General features: G+C 42.8%; 1 protein-coding gene across 3 annotated transcripts in view; it reads left to right on the forward strand.

Annotated features, from left to right (window-relative positions):
• LOC110521846 (discs large homolog 1-like protein) overlaps positions 1–23,750 on the forward strand; it is a 187,252-nt gene that overhangs the window by 96,403 nt on the left and 67,099 nt on the right. For all 3 annotated transcript variants that reach the window (XM_021599762.2, XM_021599763.2, XM_021599764.2), the window contains 7 exons: positions 4,508–4,632; positions 8,494–8,663; positions 9,310–9,446; positions 15,468–15,612; positions 16,648–16,774; positions 23,230–23,386; positions 23,536–23,638. In XM_021599762.2, the coding sequence (XP_021455437.1) occupies positions 4,508–4,632; positions 8,494–8,663; positions 9,310–9,446; positions 15,468–15,612; positions 16,648–16,774; positions 23,230–23,386; positions 23,536–23,638 (964 nt within the window). The remainder of the gene's footprint in view (positions 1–4,507; positions 4,633–8,493; positions 8,664–9,309; positions 9,447–15,467; positions 15,613–16,647; positions 16,775–23,229; positions 23,387–23,535; positions 23,639–23,750) is intronic.

Raw genomic sequence — 23,750 nt, forward strand, 5'->3', positions numbered from 1 at the left:
AGTGGAACGACATTTATTGGATATTTCAAACTTTTTTAACAAATCAACAAATCAAAAACTGAAAAATTGGGCGTGCAAAATTATTCAGCCCCTTTACTTTCAGTGCAACAAACTCTCTCCAGAAGTTCAGTGAGGATCTCTGAATGATCCAATGTTGACCTAAATGACTAATGATGATAAATACAATCCACCTGTGTGTAATCAAGTCTCCGTATAAATGCACCTGCACTGTGATAGTTAAATTAGATTCATTTTCAAACGCAGTTCAAGTGCAGCCATTGCTAGCACAAGCAATGTAGCGGGACCAGAATAGGATGTAGGTTTATCATCGCCAGCATCAGCTTTTAGCGGGTCAAGAGAGCCAAGGCCAAGCTGGTCCATCATGCCAGAAGAAGCAACTTTGACAGAGGAGGATACAGGTTGTCAGGTATCAGCGGATATGACCCTGAGCACAAGCCAGGCCGGACAAGCTATCCCCGGGCCGGACCGTGAGGAAGAGGTGCGGGGCGAGGCTAGAATCGTGGCGTTTGAGGAAACAGTTGTAAGTGGGACAGACGGCCTTTTTACCTATCCAACTGACAGGGGGCATTATGCAACAAATATGGATGCAAAAGTTAAATGGCACATTATTGCATTAGGCTCGTGTAAGCCTACTGGCCCATTCCCAAGAGATGACGAAAGGTGGTGTTTTTCAGAGTTGTAATGCACCACTACAACCAAGGCTGGAATCAAATTACAATGTACTATGTTATTCGACCAAGCTAGATTGCGAGTAGTGTGAGATTTGCTGGCTGTTCAGAGATTGGAGTGCCCCTTGTCTGATGCGTGGGTGAATGGGGTGAGAGATTGGCGCCATCTAACATCCAAAATAGCATGTCACGAGACATCCCAGATTCACATGGGTGTCTGTTTGGTATATGACCAATGGAAGCCCAATGGCACTATTGACGCAGAGATGGAGAGAGGCGTGCGTACGCAGCAAATTTCTGGCGACAGTTGTTGGAGCGCATAGTTAACTCACACTTGCATCATGTAATTTGGCTTTCAGAGGGCACCGTGAAAGCTGGGGCAGTCCAACAGTGGGAATTTCCTCAGTGTAATTGACCTTCTGTCATTTTACGACCCAGTTCTGATATAACTTTTAGAACGCCCGCATGGTCCTTTAACTATCTCAGTCCTCAAATCCAAAATGAGCTGATCGATATTTAAGCCGAGCGAGTGAAGTGTGACATTCAGGGAGAGATGCAGGAAGCCCCATTTTTAAATATTATTATGGACACCACATCGGATGTGTCCAAGTAGACCAGTTAAGTCAAGTTTATCGCTATGTGAGAGTGACAAGGGATGCAAATAATGTCGCCACAGATCTGACCATCACAGAGTCGTTTTTGGGATTTCTGGAGACTGCTGACACATCAGCAGCTGAGTTTCAACATAAAATCCAGGGCATTTTTCAAAGTGCCGAGAGCAGGGGTATGATGGAGCTACTGACATGAGCAGGGTCTATACGGGTGTGCAGGCCAGAATATCAGAACAAGAGCCGATTGCTGTTTATGTGCATTGCGCAGCGCACAATCTTAACCTGGCTCTCAACGACTCTGTCAAAAATGTGCCAGAGATTAAACCGTTTTATGATACTTTTGAACTGTTACACACCTTCTTCTGGCATAGCATGAAGAGATGGTCAATGTTGAGTGGTACATTTTTATTTTGCATCAGAAAAAGAAAGTGTAACTCTAAAACGACTGTCCCACCCGCTGGTCATCTAGATATGATGAGTTACAGATATGTGGACGTAACGAAGGCCCTCACCAAGATTGTGCTTTGACGTGACGAGAAGGACGAGAGGGATGATGCAGCAGCACTGAAAAAGAAAAGGTGTTTAGACAAGGTTTTAGAAAATGTGAACGTCGTCTCAGCCTACTCAAGGACATGATGGAGGTCCTGTCCGGATTCCGACAGGATTTCGAGAAGGCCACAGTCACTGCAAAGACCCTAGCCGATAAATTGGGGAGCTCAGAACGCACTTGAAGACACTCTGAGAAGGAAGGCGAAGCTATGCGAGGACGAGCGACTGTCTGATGGGAGAGAAGTTTTAGAGTCAACGTCTTTAATGCAAACCTTGAAAGCGTTATCCACCAGCTGTCAAACAGATGTAAATGTCTGCGGGCAACATCGAGTCTGTTTGACTCCATGCACCCCACTACCCTGGCCAACGCAGATGATGATGCGCTCTGCGAGACAGCCAGCCGGCTGGTAGAACACTACAGCAAATATATAACAATAGCAAAGCACACTACAGTGAGAGACCTGGCCAAGATGATTATTGTGGATTACAATTCTGTCACAGCTACATTTGGGGAAGTAGTTACAGCGATGCTCCTTTTTATGACTGCATGTAACGGTAGCCAGGGCCGAGCGCCCCTTTTCCAAACTGAAAATAATTCAATCATACCTGAGGAGCAGCATGGGACAGGAGAGACTGAGTGGGTTGGCCATTCTGTCCATTGAAAACACCAGGGCCAGGAGCATGGATTTGAATTGGGGCGGCAGGGTAGCCTAGTGGTTAGAGCGTTGGACTAGTTGACAAAGCTGACAAGGTACAAATCTGTCGTTCTGCCCTTGAACAGGCAGTTAACCCACTGTTCCTAGGCCCTCATTGAAAACAAGAATTTGTTCTTAACTGACTTGCCTAGTTAAATAAAGGTAAAAAAAAAAGAAGAATGCCATAGTCAACAACTTTGCAGAGAGCAAGATCTGTCGAATGCCAATCAAATGAGTGAGTAAGCTTGTATTTTTACAGGGCAGGCTACCCAGACAGTCTATATAAATCAAGCTTTATTGAGATTAGTTTACATTGCTTGTCAATCTACGACTATGCACGATCTGTCTTTGGAAACCATGTTCTGGTGCACTGCCGCTGAGCCATTTCAACGTCATCAAAGCCTGTACGTTTAACTGGGCTATAAGAATAATAGTAAGCACATACGCATCACATACTGTTAAAATACACGCTGCCATTTAAGCAATCTGTTTGAATGCTCCACTTGATTGATTTGCTGGTATTTTTGCTATAGACCTCTGTGGGAGGAAGACCATTTGAAATACCAGTCAGTTTTGTCAGTTTTGCCGCCATGCATGACTTCAGCGAGCATGTACTGGGTCATTAGCTGTGTTTCCGTGTTTCTGTCAAGAGATTGATCTACATATGTATGTTTTATAATATAGGCTATTGCCTATTATTTGCAGATAAAATAGGATGTTTTTTGACCGCTTTGTGCTCTCCGTGGTGCTGATCGATTTATACGGGTTTATTTCTGATCGCGGTCCATGGTGCTGAATGTATCGGCTATATTGCGGCCTCTCTGGTAACGGCTTCAAATGTGCCCTTAGATTAGGTTCTGCTCTGCTGTTACAATGCTTAGTAATATTAACACACAGACTTACCAACACAATTATTTACATTTTAAGGGAAATATGGGGGGGTGATAGGGGCCCGTATTTTTGGGGGGCACCTCGGGCCCATCATGATATTAAGCTATGCCACTGGTCCTAGCTATGGTGTTTAATATAATACCATATAAGTAATATAGCCTGTATTTTTCATTATTTGAAGTAGTACATGTATATACTTACAGGATATACCTCAGGTCAAATTATGAAATACAAATGATGGAATAGAAATGTTTTATAATTGTATTTTAAATTAACTGAACAGTATACTCAATGTTGTACTTGAATGACTTCATTATAACATTGCAGTGCATTTACATACAGTACTGTTCAAAAGTTTGGGGTCACTTAGAAATGTCCATGTTTTTGAAAGAAAAGCACATTTTTTGGTCCATTAAAAGAACATCAAATTGATCAGAAATACAGTGTAGACATTGTTAATGTTGTAATTGACTATGGTAGCTAGAAACGGCTGACTACATAGACGTACAGATGCCCATTATCAGCAACCATCACTCCTTTGTTCCAGTGGCACGTTGTGTTAGCTAATCCAAGTTTATAATTTTAAAAGGCTAATTGATCATTAGAAAACCCCTTTGCAATTGTTAGCACAGCTGAAAACTGTTGTCCTGATTAAAGAAGCAATAAAACTGGCCTTCTTTAGAGTAGTTGAGTATCTGGAGTATCAGCATTTGTGGGTTCGATTACAGGCTCAAAATGTCCAGAATTACAGGCTCAAAATGGCCAGAAACAAAGACTCTTCTTCTGAAACTCGTCAGTCTATTCTTGTTCTGAGAAATGAAGTCTATTCCATGCGAGAAAATGTTAAGAAACTGAAGATCTCGTACAACGTGTACTACTCCCTTCAGAGAACAGCGCAATGCTAGCCTTCTGGGCAGAGTTGCAAAGAAAAAGCCATATGTCAGACTGGCCAATTAAAATAAAAAAGAAAAATGGGCAAAATAACACAGACACTGGACAAAGGAACTCTGCCTATGACATGTAACAGTTGATTTGAACCAAACCCATTTCTCTCTTCTGCCCCTCTATGTAGGGTAACTCGGGGTTGGGCTTCAGTATTGCGGGGGGGACAGATAACCCCCACATTGGAGAAGACCCCAGTATCTTCATCACCAAGATCATCCCTGGAGGAGCTGCAGCTCAGGACGGATGCCTCAGGTTGGTAACACCACAGTATATGGTTACATGATCCCAATCGCATTTCAGCCTATGAACTGAATCACATTGCAGCTTATGGGTCCATGGTGTGAATCACATTAACGGACTCCTGTTGATTCTCCCTGTGGAGTAAATGACTAATATATTTGATTCTCCTGGGTAAAGAATGAATGACTGATGTATTTGAGTCTCCTGGCTGTAGAGTGAATCTGATGTTTTTGACTAACCTGGCTGCAGAGTGAAAGATTTATGTATTTGACTCTTCCTGCAGAGTTAATGACTGATGTATCTGACCAAGGGTGAATGTAGAATTCATTTATTCCTTGTATGCGACCTCCTATGTGTGCGTGCGGATGCACCTAAAAAATGTACTGGCATAACAGGCCCTGCCCTGGATGTTCTGCCGTCCATGCGAGACAAAACATTGCCACCCCCCTCCTATCCACTCTGAACTAGAAAGGTGTACAGAGGCAATTTTTTTAAACATTTTCGAATAGTCGGAAGAATAGAACATAATAGCAGCCCAATTCATATTCCTATGCTACAAATTAAAACATTTTTAACACATCTGGTTAGTCAGCTATATAATCAGTTCAATGTCCATAACACATTTTCACTGATTAAATCACAAATGTCTCTATTACATTTGTTTTTTATATTTCTTTGTGCGCTGAATGGGGAAAAACTGCTTGCAATCAAGAGAAAAAGTCTCTCAGAAAAGTCTCACTAGAAAGGTGGATAATGAAAATAGAATTTTCAGGGAAGAATGGACTGAGAAATAGGCATACCAGAGTGTGTTGTTTGCAACAAAACGGTTGTTGTTTGCAAATAATTAAATATTATGAATTTAAACATGGCAACTTCAAAGGTTACCTTTTCACCCAATTGTAAGCTTCAACGGTTGGCTAGTCGTCCGTTGCTTAACCCAACAACAGAAGTGCCCATTAACCTGCCCATTAACATTGACGGGGCTGCGGTGGAGTGAGTCAAGAGTTTGAAGTTCCTTGGTGTCCACATCACCAACAAACTATCATGGTCTAGAACACACAAAGATAGTCGTGAAGAGGACACGGCAACCCCTTTTCCCCCTCAGGAGACTAAAACAATTTGGCATGGGTCCCCAGATCCTCAAAAAGTTCTACAGCGGCACCATCGAGAGCATCTTGACCAGTTGCATCACCACCCGGTATGGAAACCACTCGGCATCCGACCGTAAGGCACTACAGAGGGTAGTGCTTACGGCCCAGTAAATAACTGGGGCCAAGCTTCCTGCCATCCCGGACTTATATACTAGGCGGTGTCAGAGAAAGGCCCAAAAAATTGTCAAAGACTCCAGTTACCCAAGTCATAGACTGTTCTCTCTTCTACCGCACCACTGCGACATGTAAACTCTCGTTGGCTGGTCCTCACTACATATTTGTTGCCAAACACACTGGCTCCAGGTCATCTAATTATTTTCTAGGTAAAGCTCCGCCTTATCTCAGCTCACTGATCACCATAGCAACACCCACCCGAGCACACGCTCCAACAGGTATATTTCACTGGTCATCCCCAAAGCCAACACCTGCTTTGGCCGCCTTTCCTTCCAGTTCTCTGCTGCCAATGACTGGAACAAATTGCAAAAATCTCTGAAGTTGGAGACTTACAGTGGGGCAAAAAAGTATTTAGTCAGCCACCAATTGTGCAAGTTCTCCCACTTAAAAAGATGAGAGAGGTCTGTAATTTTCATCATAGGTACACTTCAACTATGACAGACAAAATGAGAAAAAAAATCCAGAAAATCACATTGTGGGATTTTTAATGAATTTATTTGCAAATTATCTCTCTCACTAACTTTAAGAGTCAGCTGTCAGAGCAACTTACCAATCGCTGCAGCTGTACATAGCCCATCTGAAAATAGCCCATCCAACCAACTACCTACCTCATCCCCATACTTGTTTTAGTTTTTCTGTTCTTTTGCACACCAGTATTTCTATTTGCATATCCTCATCTGCACATATATCACAGTGTATTTGCTGAATTGTAATTACTTTGCCTATTTATTACCTTACCTCCTTACTTAGATTTTTCTATTGTGTTATTGATGTATGTTTGTTTATCCCATCTGTAACTGTGTTGTTTTTGTCGCACTGCTTTGCTTTATCTTGGCCAGGTCGCAGTTGTAAATGAGAACTTGTTCTCAACTGGCCTACCTGGTAAAATGAAGGTGAAAAAAAATGTAAAAATAAATAATAATAAAGTATTTTCTTAACTCTATTTGAACTGCATTGTTGGTTAAGGGCTTGTAAGTAAGCATTTCACGGTAAGGTCTACACACCTGTTGTAGTTGGCGCATGTGACAAATACGATTTGATTTGATTTTGATTTGAATTGAACGCTTTATCTGGATACTTTTTATGTATTTCTAAATGTAAAGCTAGCAATAAGTATCCTTTTTGCCCTTTTCTTTAACAAAAGGTATGGCATACCTTCACTCAATTTGAGCCCTGTTTTTAAACGAACACACCAAGCCCTTCCCAGACACGGAGGTATTTAAGGAGTGCATGGTGAAAGTATTGGAGGATTTGGCTATACCGACAAAATCTATGCATTGCATAATTGCGTCCATCAAACAGGTGAACCAACCTCTTATTTTTGTAGGAAAGAGTAGGCTTCAACAAAGGCATCTTGTTGCTAGTGAAGTCAAATTAAAATGAAGACAGTTGTTGAAATGAATTACTTTCAGCACCATTTGCTGTCCACGTCTGTTTGATTATGCCTCAGCCACTCAAAAGTGGATGTCTTCTCCTGCACACTCTCTCCTCAATAATAAGTTAATGATTGAAAAAGTGTCTCATGAAATTGTAATACATTTGGTCTCCAGTCTATGGGCTTCAGAAAAACCACATAGGCTACTACTCTTTCTACCGTAGGCTATATAATTTTGTTAAATTAATTTGATGGAGCGTGGTGGAGCGCCTCAGCGCTGAGTCTCTCCAATAGCACGCTGTGCATGGATAAGCTAAATATTTTGCACCCCTGCCTTTGGCAAAGTGGGCTCTGCTTATAATAAGGCGGCATCAACACTCACCTACTGTAAATAGTCCTCATGCCACTGAGTGACAGAAGTTATCATTGTTTTTGGGCAGAATAATATGCGGTGTTATGTGTTGTTGGAGGTCTTGGTCAGTTTAGCTCGGAAAATGCCTCCTTGGACTGCCTAATCCTGCCCAATGGGCAGGCAGCCCGTGGGGCCTAATCATGTAATTATATTTAGAATCCATATTAATTCAATAGCATTTCTGTGGGCCTAGTCATAAAGATGTGTCAACTTGTATTGTGGCATAAACACAATCAGTCATGACTGTCAAACAATCACTTCAAATGGCTCCTTTACTAGGCTACCCGCATACATTCATCCACTCGCAACATATTTCCAGCCTCCAAATAGTTGTTCATGGAAAGAGACATCTGTTATCCAAAACACCAAAAAGTGAAATGACATTTAGTGATTGTCATTAGGCCAGAATGAATGCCTCCACTGCTGTCCGCATGCATTTCTGCCTTGGCAAATGTCAGTGTTCTCGTCTAACCACATTGCATTTTGGAGCAGAGGATATACTCTAGGCCGACCACCTGTTTTCAAGTCCATTCACTCATATTAATGCTTCTGCCATATGGTAATAATAAATAATGTTGTAATAGCCTACAGTTTTCTTAACATTTTGTTTTCATTATTGTGATATGCTTTACCGGTACAGCATAACCCCACTATTTATTTTACCGTGATGCTGTACAGGACCATACCGCCTTACTTTCACCCCTGTATCTGACTCTTCTGGCTGCAAAGTTAATGACTGGTGTGTTTGACACTTCCTGCAGAGTGAATGACTGCATCTTGAGAGTAAACGAGGCAGACGTGAGGGATGTGACCCACAGTAAGGCCGTGGAGGCCCTAAAAGTGGCCGGCTGCATCGTCAGGCTCTACGTCCGCAGGAGAAAAGTCCTCTCAGAGAAGATCATGGAGATCAAACTAGTCAAAGGTCCTAAAGGTAAGAAAACCATGGAGCTCAAACTTGCCAAAGGTCCTAAAGGTAAGAAAACCACGGAGCTCAAACTTGTCAAAGGTCCTGAAGGTAAGAAAACCATGGATCTCAAACTTGCCAAAGGTCCTAAAGGTAAGAAAACCACGGAGCTCAAACTTGTCAAAGGTCCTGAAGGTAAGAAAACCATGGAGCTCAAACATGCCAAAGGTCCTAAAGGTAAGAAAACCATGGTGCTCAAACTAGTCAAAGGTCCTAAAGGTTAGATAACCATGGAGCTCAAACTAGTCAAAGGTCCTAAAATTTAGAATACCATAGACCTCAAAGTAATTAAAAGGTCCTAAAGGTAAGGGAGATTAAAGCTAGACACAGTGATATGATATCATCATACATTGCAGAGTGACTTCCTATACATAAGTCTACCTTAAAATGTGTTGAACTGATAGGTACCTTTATGATGCTTGTTGTTGACTCTCTGACTCTCTGTGCTCCTAGTGATACCCTCTGAATGACACCCTGAGAGGATTAATATAGTTCCAATACGGTTTTATTGTTGTAATACACTCCCCTCACTCCCCTTCTCTCTCTCCCTCTCTCTACCCTTCTCTTTTCCCTTTCTCTCTCTTACTCTTTTCCTCCCTACTTCTGTTTCCAGGGCTAGGGTTCAGTATTGCGGGGGGAGTATGGAACCAGCACATCACAGGCGACAACAGCATCTATGTCACCAAGATCATTGAGGGAGGGGCTGCACACAAAGACGGGAGGTTGCAAATAGGAGACAAACTATTGGCTGTAAGGCCCTGTAACGTCATCTTCTCCTTACTGAAAGACAGTACCCACTGGGCACAGACGTCAGTTCAATGTCTAGTTTTGATTTATATTTAATTGAGTTGTCAACTAACGTGAATTCAACCTGAAATCAACAAAAAAAATGAACCATGTCATTGGATTTAGATTTAAAGTTGTGGTCCACTGTAGCTCAGTTGCAACGACAGGATAGTGGGTTTGATTCCATCAATACGTAAAACTAATACGTCAAATGCACACATGACTAAGTCGCTTTGGATAAAAGTGTCTGCTAAATGACATATGATATTATTATTTTTCAGAAAGTTGAGTGAAAAACAGACATTTTCAAAATTCCTTTACATTGATTACTTTTTGCAGATCCAATCAGTTTTCCACGTTGATTCTAAGGCTGGGAATTCCCAGTGAACTCACTATATGATATTCTCACGATACTTAGGTGTCGATACGATATGTATAGCGATTCTCATTATGCTATATACAGTACCAGTCAAAAGTTTGGAGACACCTACTCATTACATGGTTTTTCTTTGTTTGTACTATTTTCTACATTGTAGAATAATAGTAAAGACATCAAACTATGAAATAACACATATGGAATCATGTAAACAAAAAAGGGTTAAACAAATCAAAATAATTTTTATATTTGAGATTCTTCAAAGTAGCTACCCTTTGCCTTGATGACAACTTTGCACACTCTTAGCATTCTCTCAACCAGCTTCATGGGGAATGCTTTTCTAACAGTCTTGAAGGAGTTCCCACATATGCTGAGCACTTGTTGGCTGCTTTTCCTTCACTGTGGTTTCATCTGTGGATTATCGATTCAATAACCCGACCTGGCTAGAACCACAGTTTAATTGTTCTCTGTATTTTCCTAGGCACACACATACACACACATTTATCTCCCTCCCAGTCCAACCTAGTTGGAGTTATGTTTAATACTTTAATTATCCCTTATACATGCTACATAAACTATAATCCCTAATTGTTAAGTTTCAGGGTACAATTATTTAATCATTATCTTTAAACATATAGATTATTTTATCAATCCACCCTTAATGACTAAATAATACACACTGAAATATCAAACACCATATGTCATAAACCAAACCAATACCTGTATTTACGTTCAATACTCATCAATGACTGTTCTATATCCAATTATAACTCTTCCTGTTAGGATTTTCATCATAATCTTCATGAAAAGAACCGTTTGATCTAAATATTGAAGATAGTCTCATCTAACATTGGCTCCTCGTGGTTAAAAGAAACAGAGCCATCTCCTAGGCATGGAGATCTGTATTCGTCCTCCCACTAGTCGGAGCTCGGAATCGATCCGTATCTCACCATCTGTTGCGTCATTGACTTCCCCAAAACCAACATACCATAACCCAAGGTCCTCTTTCTTTACATTTTTAATGGTATTTTGTACCTTTATGGAAGACAGCCCTTGCTCCGGATTACAGTCAAAAACCCTCACCTTTACTATACTCCATCTGTTTCCATATTGGGTGTGTGGATTTACATGGCCTTCTCTCTCTGTGTGAGCTATGACCTGATTCCATGAATTACACGGGTACCTGCACAGATATCTTCCATAAAGGCCCATAGTTCTAGACTACCAAGGGGTCAGAGACCCCATTTGGTCTACATAGAACTCAACTGAGATATCCTTCCCTAGCTCTACTCTCACTTACTTTCTACCCAGATTAAGTGACCTTTTGTACTTTGGTAATACAAAATCCTCATCTTCTACACTATAGGTCAAGTTACCACCTTCTGCCTTCTCAGGTGGGTCATGGTGTATTAGGAATATGGCTCCCACAATCAGACATTTCAGACCGACCAGCACTCCTGTAAAGCCCCACCCCTTTCCGGAGAACATATCACTGGCTAGAGGCCAACCCATACTTTCACTTCTATTGAACGCACACAGTGAGGATCGGGCGGGTTAGGGAATCTTCGTTAGAGAGGTGACCTCCGAACCCTATTGGTATTCGGTTCTTCTCCTAACTCTGTGTTTGTTCGACAGTGTCAGTGTGTCTTACCCTCCCGCAGTGTGTAATATGGACACAGGTGTCTCTTTCCGCTATTTGTACTGCACCAGTAGCTGTCACCAGTAGCACCTGGTATGGTCCTTTCCACCGTGGCTGTTTCCAGTCTTTTTTCTTGAGGGATTGGACCCAGACCCAGTCTCCTGGTTGGATTGAGTGAATCACCTTCCTGTAATTCACATGTTGGACACAAAATCTTGGACATACGGGTTTGGTTAACAAACAGTCTTCTCATGTGTTCTGATAGTATATCTTAAACTTCTATGTCTACCTGTTCTGGTCTCTCTAACTCTGGCATTTCTTTATGGTCTACCTGATTAGCTGAAATGTAATCCATTGTTGAAAGAAATAGATCCTAGTAAACCAACTCTAAGGATAATATCTTGACCTAATTTGTTAGCTACCATAATCGTGTCCGCCAAGGAAGTTGGGATTGCTTCTACCCATTTACTATATTTATCTATTATTTAAAAAAAATGTTTTAAGTAGTTCGTTATCTCATAGGCCACAACGTCTTTCCTAACCTGCAGTGTTTCCTAACCTGCTCTACCATCCTTGCTCCCTGTTGACACTTGGCTCCGCCCATGTGTCAATATTGCCGCATATCTAAACAGTGACTTAGGTAGGCTGATACTGACCAATAGTAGCCAATTTGAAGTGCATATCTCTTCACCTCTCCTAGCTCTGCTAGCCCCCACCCTACCAGGTTCTGTTTGATGGTACGGCTTATCCTGGGACGCAACACAGGGGCCCCTCAGATGTGTGTGTTTAGACCCTTCCTGTACTTCCTGTTCACCCACGACTGCATGGCCACGCACAACTCCAACACAGTGGCAGTAGGCTTGATCACCAATGGCGATGAGACAGCATAAAGGGAGGAGGTCAGATGTCAGTAAGACCATGGGCTGTAGTGGAGCGGGTCAATAGCTTCAAGTTCCTTGGCGTCCACATCACTAAGGACTTAATATGGTCCACACACAACCGCACAGTTGTGAAGAGGTCACAATAGGTCCTCTTCCACCCCAGGAGGCTGAAGAGACTTGGCATGGGCCCTCGGATCCACAAAAAGTTCTACAACTGCACCATCGAGAACATGTTGACCTTCTGCACCACCGCTTGATATGGCAAATGCACTGCCCTCGATCGAAAACCGCTACAGAGGGTGGTCTGGACAGCCCAGTACATCACCTCTATATCAGCAGAAAGGCCCAAATAAGTCACCCTTCTGCTACCATCCGGCAAACGGTATCGGAGCATCGGCTCTAGGACCAACAGGCTTCAAGACAACGTCTACCCCCAAGCCATAAGACTGATAAATAGTTAATTAAATGGTTTCACAGACTATCTGCATTGACCCTATCTCAAATCAAATCAAATTTTATTTGTCACATACAGATGGTTAGCAGATGTTAATGTGAGTGTAGCGAAATGCTTGTGCTTCTAGTTCCGACAATGCAGTAACAACCAACGAGTAATCTAACCTAACAATTTCACAACAGCTACCTTACACACACAAGTGTAAAGGGATGAAGAATATGTACATAAAATATATGAATGAGTGATGGTACAGAACGGCATAGGCAAGATGCAGTAGGTGGTATAGAGTTCAGTATATACATATGACGTGAGTAATGTAGGGTATGTAAACATTATATTAAGTGGCATTGTTTAAAGTGGCTAGTGATACATTTTTTACATGTATGGCAGCAGCCACTCAGTGTTAGTGGTGGCTGTTTAACAGTCTGATGGCCTTGAGGTAGAAGCTGTTTTTCAGTCTCTCGGTCCCTGCTTTGATACACCTGTACTGACCTCGCCTTCTGGATGATAGCGGGGTGAACAAGCAATGGCTCGGGTGGTTGTTGTCCTTGATGATCTTTATGGCCTTCCTGTGACATCGGGTGGTGTAGGTATCCTGTGTGTGTGTGCCATTCAAAGGGTGAATAGGCAAGACAAAAGATTTAAGTGCCTTCGAAATGGATATGTTTCAGGTGCACCGGCTTGAGTCTGTGAAGCACTGCAACACTGCTTGGTTTTTCATGTTCAACAGTTTACCGTGAATGAAGAATGGTCCACCACCCAACGGACATCCATCCAACTTGACAGAACTATGAGTAGCTTTGGAGTCAACATGGGCCAGCTTCCCTGTGGAACGATTTTGACATCTTGTAGAGTCCATGGCCCAATGAATTGAGGCTGGTCTGAGTGGAAAAAAGTGGTGCAACTCAATATTTGAAGGTGTTCCTAATGTTTTCTACACTCAGTGTATATACAGTTAAATTTATTGAAAATTAAATACAGAAATATCTAATTTATCACACCCCTGAGTAAATACTGTTGAAGTCAGTAGTTTACATAAACATTAGCCAAATACAATTAATCTAAATTTTTCACAATTCCTGACATTTAATCCTTGTAAAAATTCCTTGTCTTAGGTCAGTTAGGATCACCACTTTATTTTAAGAATGTGAAATGTCAAAATAATGTAGAGAGAATGATTTATTTCAGTTTTTATTTATTTCATCACATTCCCAGTGGGTCAGAAGTTTACATACACTCAATTAGTATTTGGTAGCATTGCCATTAAATTGTTTAACTTGGGTCAAATGTTTCGGGTAGCCTCCCACAAGCTTCTCACAATAAGTTGAGTGAATTTTGGCCCATTCCTCCTGACAGAGCTGGTCAGGTTTGTAGGCCTCCTTGCTCGCACACACTTTTTCAGTTCTGCACACACATTTTCTATGGGATTGAGGTCAGGGCTTTGTGATGGCCACTTCAATACCTTGACTTTGTTGTCCTTAAGCCATTTTGACACAACTTTGGAAGGATGCTTGGGGTCATTGTCCATTTGGATGACCCATTTGTGACCAAGCTTTAACTGATGTCTTGAGATGTTGCTTCAATATTTCCACATACTTTTCCTTCCTCATGACACTGTCTATTTTGTGTATTGCACCAGTCCCTCCTGCAGCAAAGCACCCCCACAACATGATGCTGCCACCCCCACAACATGATGCTGCCACCCCCGTGCTTCACGGTTGGGATGGTGTTCTTCGGCTTGCTAGCCTCCCCATTTTTCCTCCAAACATAACGATGGTCATTATGACCAAACAGTTATATTTTTGTTTCCGCAGACCTAATGTTCTGGCTGTGCCGGGTGGAGATTATAACAGTACCGGGTGGAGATTATAACAGAACATGGCCAAGATGTTCAAATGTTCATAAATTACCAGCATGGTCAAATAATAATAATCACAGTAGTTGTCGAGGGTGCAGCAAGTCAGCAACTCAGGAGTAAATGTCAGTTGACTTTTCATAGCCGATCATTAAGAGTATCTCAACCGCTCCTGCTGTCTCTAGAGAGTTGAAAACAGCAGGTCTGGGACAGGTAGCACGTCCGGTGAACAGGTCAGGGTTCCATAGCTGCAGGCAGAACAGTTGAAACTGGAGCAGCAGCACGGTCAGGTGGACTGGGGACAGTAAGGAGTCGTCATGCCAGGTAGTCCTGAGGCATGGTTCTAGGGCTCAGGTCCTCCGAGAGAAAGAAAGAGAGAATTTGAGAGCATACTTAAATTCACACAGGACACCGGATAAGACAGGAGAAGTACTCCAGATATAACAAACTGACCCTTGCCCCCTGACACAAACTACTGCAGCATAAATACTGGAGGCTGAGACAGGAGGGGTCAGGAGACACTGTGGCCCCATCCGATGATACCCCACGGACAGGGCCAAACAGGAAGGATATAAGCAAGCATTTCACTGTGAAGTCGATACCTGTTGTATTTGGTGCATGTGACAAATACAACTTGATTTGATTCTTTAAGGGACTTAGATTAAGTTTTGTTGTGGCTTGTTAAAAATGCCAGCCTGTTTGCCTGCTATGTCAGCTACTGTATGTAACTACATGCTAAATCAACTGAAAAGCCAAATGACCACCTCTCTCTCCTTCCAGGTAAACAGCGCTTGTCTTGAGGAGGTGAGTCACGAGGATGCCGTGGAGGCCTTGAAAAACACCCCCGATGTGGTTTACTTGAAAGTGGCGAAACCCACCAGTGTCTTCATGAACGACAGCTTCGCTCCGCCCGACATCACCAACTGTGAGTGCACACACATACATATATGCATACACACACACACGCACACATGGTGATCACAATCTTTCCACTCATCCCAGGGCAGCTGTGACAGACAGCAGGTTATTTGAAAGGAGCCATGTGGTGTGGACCAAACCACATGGCTGGCTGCTGTTGCTGGCTGCTGTCCCCCATAGCTACAGTAGTAATCCAGTAGTCACAGTGAGGGATTAGGCCTATATCTTGACTAATTACTGATCATCAGAATTGGGCATACAGTAGTCGGTATAATGTGAGCCAATTTAATTATCGCTGAATATACTCCCATGGATGTCCCCCGGTCTGCACTGCACACTAAGAACTGAAATCAATCAATGACCAGTTGTGGTTTGATAGTAGCCTACATAGCAATATCAACCAACAAGGATGGCAGAGCAGAGCGATGGTATTATTCACTTAAAACAATGCCTCCTGTCTCACAGTACTGGACTGATGAGGTTGTAGTTTGACTTTGACCAAACATAATGGGAAATATGACATTGGTGGAAAACATTGGTTTAATCACTGTTCAGGTCACATTCAAATAGGCTCTTTAAAACCTGTCACCTATAAACACCTTTATCATAGATATTGGTCACTTTTCTCACTTCAAGAAACTACAAGCATTGCTTTTAGTTAATATACCTATGATTGTATTATAAGATCCTTTATTTTTTAGTAGTTTTGCATTGTTGCCTAAGGCAATTCCCATATTGTAACTCCCATATTTTACCTGGACAACATTATTGAGAGTTCTGTTCTGGTGCTTATGCTATTATTGAAGATTGTGTTCATTTAAGGAGATTACCTACCCCTGCCAGCCATGTGTTTTATAGTTTCCTGATCTACCTCTCTGTCTACACCAGGGAAGGCTCAAGTAGAGAGTGAGTTATTAGCCTAGTGCAGCCTAGCTCCTCCCTCACTAAGCAGCATTTTATTACAGTTTATCAAAGCATTAGCCGTTAATGCTAACTTGCTATCTACACACTGAGGCCTGTTGTGTGTGTATTTTTTCTTTAGCATATTCCCCTCACAAGGACAACCATATCAGCCCGTCCAACTACCATAGCCAGCCCCATACCCCCGACACACCCGGACGCTACTCACCCATCCCCAAGAGCATATTGGGAGACGACGAGATCACAAGGTAAGCTGTGTGATAATGAACACACGCCATTTGACCACTTTTACAAAGGGTTTCAAATCAAATGTTTTTATAACGTGCCGAATATAACAGGTGTAGGTAGACCTTACAGTGAGATGTTTACTTACGAGCCCCTAACCAACAATGCATGGACTATACATGGGGGTTTTGGTACAGAGTCAATGTGTGGGGGCACAGGTTAGTTGAGATAATACAGAATGTACATGAAGGTAGAGTTATTAAAGTGACTATGGATAGATGATAACAACAGAGAGTAGCAGCGGTGTAAAAGGGGGGTGGCAATGCAAATAGTCTGGATAACCTTTTGATTAGGTGTTCAGGAGTCTTATGGCTTGGGGGGGTAGAAGCTGTTTAGAAGCCTCTTGCACCTAGACTTGGTGCTCCGGTACGAACAGTCTATGACTAGGGTGGCTGGAGTCTGACAATTTTAAGGGCCTTCCTCTGACACCGCTTGGTATACAGGTCCTGGATGGCAGAAAGCTTGGCCCCAGTGATGTACTGGGCTGGTCGCACTACCCTCTGTAGTGCCTTGCGGTTGGAGACCGAGCAGTTGCCATACCAGGCGGTGATGCAACCAGTGCTCTTGATGGTGCTCTTGATGGTGCAGCTGTAGAACCTTTTGAGGATCTGAGGACCCATGCCAAATCTTTTCAGTCTCACGGCTTAGTTTTTGCTCTGCAATGCACTGTGAACTGTGGGACCTTACATAGACAGGCGTGTGCCTTTCCAAATCATGTCCAATCAATTGAATTTACCACAGGTGGACTCCAAATAAGTTGTAAAAACATCTCAAGGATGATCATTGGAAACAAGATGCACCTGAGCTCAATTTCGAGTCTCATAGCAAAGGGTCTGAATACTTATGTAAATAAGGTACCTGTTTTTTATATTTAATACATTTGCAAAAATTTGCAAACATGTCGCTTTGATTATGGGGTATTGTGTGTAGAGTGATGAGGGGAAACAAATAATTTAACATTTTGGAAAAAGGGTGTAACGTAACAAAATGGGGGAAAAGGAAGGGGTCTGAATACTTTCCAAATGCACTGTACATAGGGCAGCAGCCTCTAAGGTGCTGGGTTGAGTAACCGGGTGGTAGCCAGCTAATGACAGTGACTAAGTTCAGGTCAGGGTACTGGGTAGAGGCCGGCTAGTGATGGCTATTTAACAGTCTGATGGCCTTGAGATAGAAGCTGTTTTTCAGTTTTACCATCTCAGCTTTGATGCAGCTGTACTGACCTCACCTTCTGGATGATAGCGGGGTGAGCAGGCCGTGGCTCAGGTGGTTGATGAGCTTTTTGACCATTCTGTGACATTGGGTACTGTAGATGTCCTTGAGTGCAGTCAGGGTACCCTCTCGAGTGCTGTGCGGTTGCGGGCAGTGCAATGCCATACCAGGCGTTGATACAGCCCAACAGGATGCTCTCAATTTTGCATTTGTAAAAGTTTGAGGGTCTTAGGAGCCAAGACAAATTTCTTCATCCCTCTGAGGTTGAGGAGGCGCTGTTGCGCCTTCTTCACCACACTGTCTGTGTGGAGTGGACCATTTCAGATTGTCAGATATGCTTGCTTGTGGGTAGAATAACGGTGGTCTAAGACTTTATCGCCCCTGGACTGGTGCACTTCACAGTGTAGATGGCATCATGAGGAACGCAAATTATGTGGATATATTGAAGCAACATCTAAAGACGTTAAAGCTTGGTTGCAAATGGGTCTTCCAAATGGACAATGACCTCAAGCATACTTCCAAAGTTGTGGCAAAATGGCTTAAGGACAACAAAGTCAAGGTATCGGAGTGGCCATCACAAAGCCCTGACCTCAATCCTATAGAACATTTGTGGGCTGAACTGAAAAAGCGTGTGCGAGTATGGAGGCCTACAAACCTGACTCAGTTACAACAGCTCTGTGAGGAGGGATGGCCCAACATTCACCCAACTTATTGTGGGGAGCTTGTGGAAGGCTACTCGAAACGTTTGACCCAAGTTAAACAATGCTACCAAATACTAATTGAGTGTGTGTAAACGTCTGACCCACTGGGAATGTGATGAAAGAAATGAAAGCTGAAATAAATCATTCTCTCTACTATTATTCTGACATTTCACATTATTAAAATAAAGTGGTGATCCTAACTGACCTAAGACAGGGATTTCTTACTAGGATTAAATGCCAGAAATTGTGAAAAACTGAGTAAATGTATTTGGCTAAGGTGTGTGTAAACTTCTGACTTTATTTACTCAGGGGTGTGATAAATTAGATATTTCTGTATTTAATTTTCAATAAATTAGCAAAAATGTTTCAAAACATGTTTCACATTGTCGCTATGGGGTTGTGTGTGTAGATGGGTGAAAACAAATATTTCATCCATTTTAAATTCAGGCTGTAACAACAAAATGTAACATCAATCAAGGGGTATGAATACTTTCTGAAGGCACTGTATCTCCTCCTCATCTTTCGACTACTCCTCCTCCAGCCATCCCTTTCTCTGTCAGTCTCCAGCTATCTACCCCTTCTTTCCCTCACTGTCCCACTCTTGTTCTCTCTCTGTCTCTGCTAACTCTCTCCCTCTCTATGCCCCATCTCTCCCTGTCTCCATCTCTGCCCTCTCCCCCCTATCTCTCTTTATCTCTCTGCCATCTCTCTGCCCTCTCTCTCTCTTGCTCTGTCTGCTGCTGGCAGATAAAGTTGTGAAAGATGAATGGTGTTGAAGCTAGTGGGAGGCCAGCCTTGTAACTCCTAGGGAGATACGTCTGGGGGGCAGGGAGGTGAGCCAGACAAGCTCTGGTCACCTTGGGCGGCTTTCTCCTGCCACAGCAGAGAGAGAGCAAGAGAGAGAGACATACAGTGCTGTCATAAGTAGGAACAGATTGCCAGGCCACAGCAGGGACCACAGCAGTTCATTTCTCAGTCTCTCAGCCTCAAACACACCCACTGGAACTTACAGACAGAGGCAGACACTAAATATGATTTATACGTAGTCTACACACACACACACACACACACACACACACACACACAGGATAGACACATACACAAACAGGCAGACAAACACACACACACTGAAGTGTGCTGCCAATTGTCTTGTCACTCTGCTTAGCTCCCTCTCCATGCTCGCTGTTGCCATGAGCAATGAAATGAGAAAGAAAACAGAAAGACAGAGTGAGAGAGGCAGAATGTTTGCACAAGTGAGAAAGAAAACAGAGAAAGAGTGGCAGAGAGAGAGGGAGAGAGAGCGTTAAGATCATAATGGTAGAGGTCATGTAAAAAACCTTGTTCAGTAAAATTGTACAAATTTCTCCTTGTAATAATGCCTGGTTTTGCCCGAGTCCTAACATCTCTAATACAAACAATAGGCCAGTGATCACTAATATCCAGGGAGAAAACACCACTAGCCACACATTTCTCTGGAGTATTTGTAAACATAAGGTAAATTCTTGTTGATTTAGTATAATCCCTCAGATTTGGATGTGTGGGTTTAGTAATCAACTGAGTGAGGTTTAGGTTATTACAAAAAGCCTTTAAACAGTCTGTCTTGGGTTCCCCAGGACAGGTTAAAGTCACCTACGACCACCTCCCCACCTATCCTAACCCATCTCAGAAGTAGAAAAGGAAGCTATTAAATCAGTTAACAAACATTTCTCAGTGGAGGAATGGCAGTAGACTTCCAGAACAGTTACTTTATAATTATAACCTAGTTGAAGACTTAAAGCTATAATTCAAATTGTTTAGGACTGGACAAAGCCTTTAAAAGAGACACAAAAAGGTTACTTTTTGTATAGATAGAATAGTGTGTTGTTGAAATCAGCCCTGAAAACTTTAAAACCACCAATAGTAAACTCAGAATCCACCATTTTCTAAGATAACCATGTTTCTGATCTAAATTAAAATATCTGGATCTGCCTGAGAAGCCCAGATCTTGGGTGAATTCCATCATCCCTGAAAAGTGTTTTCTGTTTCCAAATGGTATCAAAATTGTGGATAAAAGTAATGCCTGCAGATCGACAGACTTTCAGCCAGTCATGGAGCGCTAGCGGTCTACTGAATAAGCCACTTCTATGACCCAGTGGAGGAAGAGGGCCAGAGGTGAACGGACACTTCTTTAAGTCTTTCATCTTGTGAACAAGGTCTATCAAATATTTTTAAGCTGCTCCGATCTGGCCAACTTAATGTCATCCAACCCCACATTAACTATGACGCACAGCTTCGTGAAGCAACCTGGTGATATCCTGATCTTTGCCCCAGGTACAGTCTTTGCCCCAGGTACAGATGTGTGCCTCACCATCGAACTCAACACAATCGCCGGAATGATCCGGCCTCTGTCGTGGCTCCAATCAGATTGCTAGGCCAGAGCCACAGATCTCACCTGAGAAGAGGGCTGAGACACAGGGTGCGTGCAGGCCGCAACAGCCAACAGCTCTGATCCAGAGAGCACGGCCTAGGGGAGGGGGGCCGCGGTGGTCCAGGTCTTGCCCAGACAGTTGCTTGACTAGGACAGGGAGAGGTAGCTGGATGGGTATCCACAGCCATGGAGGGAACATCTAAGTCCCCGGCAGAAGAAAGCGAGGACGGGCTCAAAGAGATTTGAGAGTCTTAAATCCGGACACGGGGGAAGAAGGCAGGCGCGCCTCGAACGATTCTTCTCTTTGTTTCTGCTTCCAATACGCATCCATTCACGCTCACCTGGAGTCGAACAATGCGCAGCCATTTTCTGGTTCAAGCTAGTATAGGGGTGCAATGGTGGAAATGTATCATAGTTGAGGAAGGTCCCATTATGATTCTCTTGGATGTTTTGATAGGAAGCATTTCAAGATGGCAATAGTCTCCAAGAATCTTTATTCCATTCAAGGTGCTCGGTCAAATGTTTTACTTCTTCATGAAGATTAATAATCCTTTCTTTAGCTGTATCAAGTTCAATACGTTTTTCACAAATCAAAGGTATTCCCCGCGACAACTACGAGCATGTCGCGGATTAAATTTGTTTTCACTGCTGAATGCCGACAGTCCAAGGAAACAAACATGTCCTGTTTCCGCCATCGTGAATCAATGAATGGGATGACGCTATAGCACAAAATCATTTTTGTTGAAATATTTCAGTTTTGTTGAAATATGTGACTTCTATCTCATTACTTCAGTGATGTGAGAAACGTTGTTGTTTGACGAGCAGGTGTCCACATACAAAGGTATGCTTGTCAGCAAGGGAGTTTTTTTTAAAATCAAATTTAACTGAATAGGCACAGGCAAAATCCTAGAGGAAATCCTGGTTCAGTCTGCTTTCCAATAGACACCGGGAGACAAATTCACCTTTCAGCAGGACAATAGCCTAAAACACAAGGCCAAATATACACTGGAGTTGCTTACCAAGACGACATTGAACGTTCGTAATGTAAAATGGACTCGGGATAGTGAAGTAATGATGGTGAATATAAAGACGCAGCATAGCAGGGTCCTCTGCTGTCTATGTCTATGCTGCCTTTCTGAGGAAATAATGGACCAGGGGTACTCATTTGAGAAGGTCCAGTCATACAACTTTCCTAGGTGGCAATGGACCGGATGTATATTGTCATGTATCGGTGTTAGAAAATCCCCACCTCGCAACCCACGTGACCCCAGACTGTTGAAATTGTTCACACACCTCTTGTTGGTAGTTGAAAAGATAATTTCCTGCAATTGTACACATTATGCCATGGAACAAAAGGAAAATTTAGCCAGTTTTAAAACTAATTTCCAGAAATGTTCCATGTCTTGTGTGTGTTCATATGATACCAGGAGTCGAATGCCGACCGAGTTCCCCCCCAAAAAGTGCGACCCGTAGTCCGTATTGACCACGTTCTGGGTCCGGATATTGGTCCGCCTTTTGAGAATGGCTGTAACAGACCAGACAGAAGTGTAATGTTCGTAATCACCACTAGAGGGAATGCTACATCCAAAAATAGGACTGGAGTAACTAAACTTCACCTTTTGGGTCTGGGCTTCGACTTTGTGTGTGTATCAGTTTGTACCATGTGTGTGTACCACATGTACCATATGTGTGTACCACATGTAACATAGGTGTACCATATGTAACATAGGTGTGTGTGTTCTGATTTAATGGGTTGTACTTGTACTACAGTGTGGCTGTATAGTACCAACCTCTAACAATGTGTGTGTAATGCTATGTATACGGCAGGTAGCCTAGTGGTTAGAGCTTTGGGCCAGTAACTGAAAGGTTGCTTGATTAAATCCTAGAGCTGACAATGTAAAAATCTGTAATTCTGCCCCTGAGCAAGGCAGTTAACCCACTGTTCCCCGAGCGCCGTGGATGTTGATTATGGCAGCCCCCTGTGACCCTCTCTGCTTCAGAGGGGTTGGGTAAATGCAGAAGAAACATTTCAGTTGAAGGCATTCAGTTGTACAACTGACTAGGTATCCCCCTTTCCCTTATATTTGTGTGTGTGTTTCAGGGAGCGCAGGAAGGTGGTGTTACACCGTGGCTCTACAGGCCTGGGTTTTAACATAGTAGGAGGAGAGGATGGAGAGGGAATCTTTATTTCCTTTATCCTGGCTGGTGGACCTGCTGACCTCTGTGGAGAGCTCCGGAAAGGAGACCGCATCATCTCAGTAAGAACACACACACACGCGGAAATGTGATAGTCTCTTATTGATTTCTTGTGATTTATGAGTATTATTGATGAGGTTAAATTGACTGAAGATCTCCATTGACATGCCTTGTTCATTTGCTGTTCATTGATCAAACTGTGTGTGTGCAGGTAAACGGGGTTGAGCTCCACAGTGCAACCCATGAGCAGGCAGCTGCTGCTCTGAAGAACGCTGGACAGACGGTCAACATCGTAGCCCAGTACAGGCCAGAGGGTGAGAAATACTAATAGTCCTACAGCACATGTTTTGCCTGAGATCAAACAAAGACAGAAATTGACCAGAGGAGATATTTGCAGATTGATTAAGAGAGAGATCGACTGACAAA

This window comes from Oncorhynchus mykiss, chromosome 30 (assembly GCF_013265735.2).
Source record: "Oncorhynchus mykiss isolate Arlee chromosome 30, USDA_OmykA_1.1, whole genome shotgun sequence".
Classification (NCBI taxonomy): domain Eukaryota; kingdom Metazoa; phylum Chordata; class Actinopteri; order Salmoniformes; family Salmonidae; genus Oncorhynchus; species Oncorhynchus mykiss.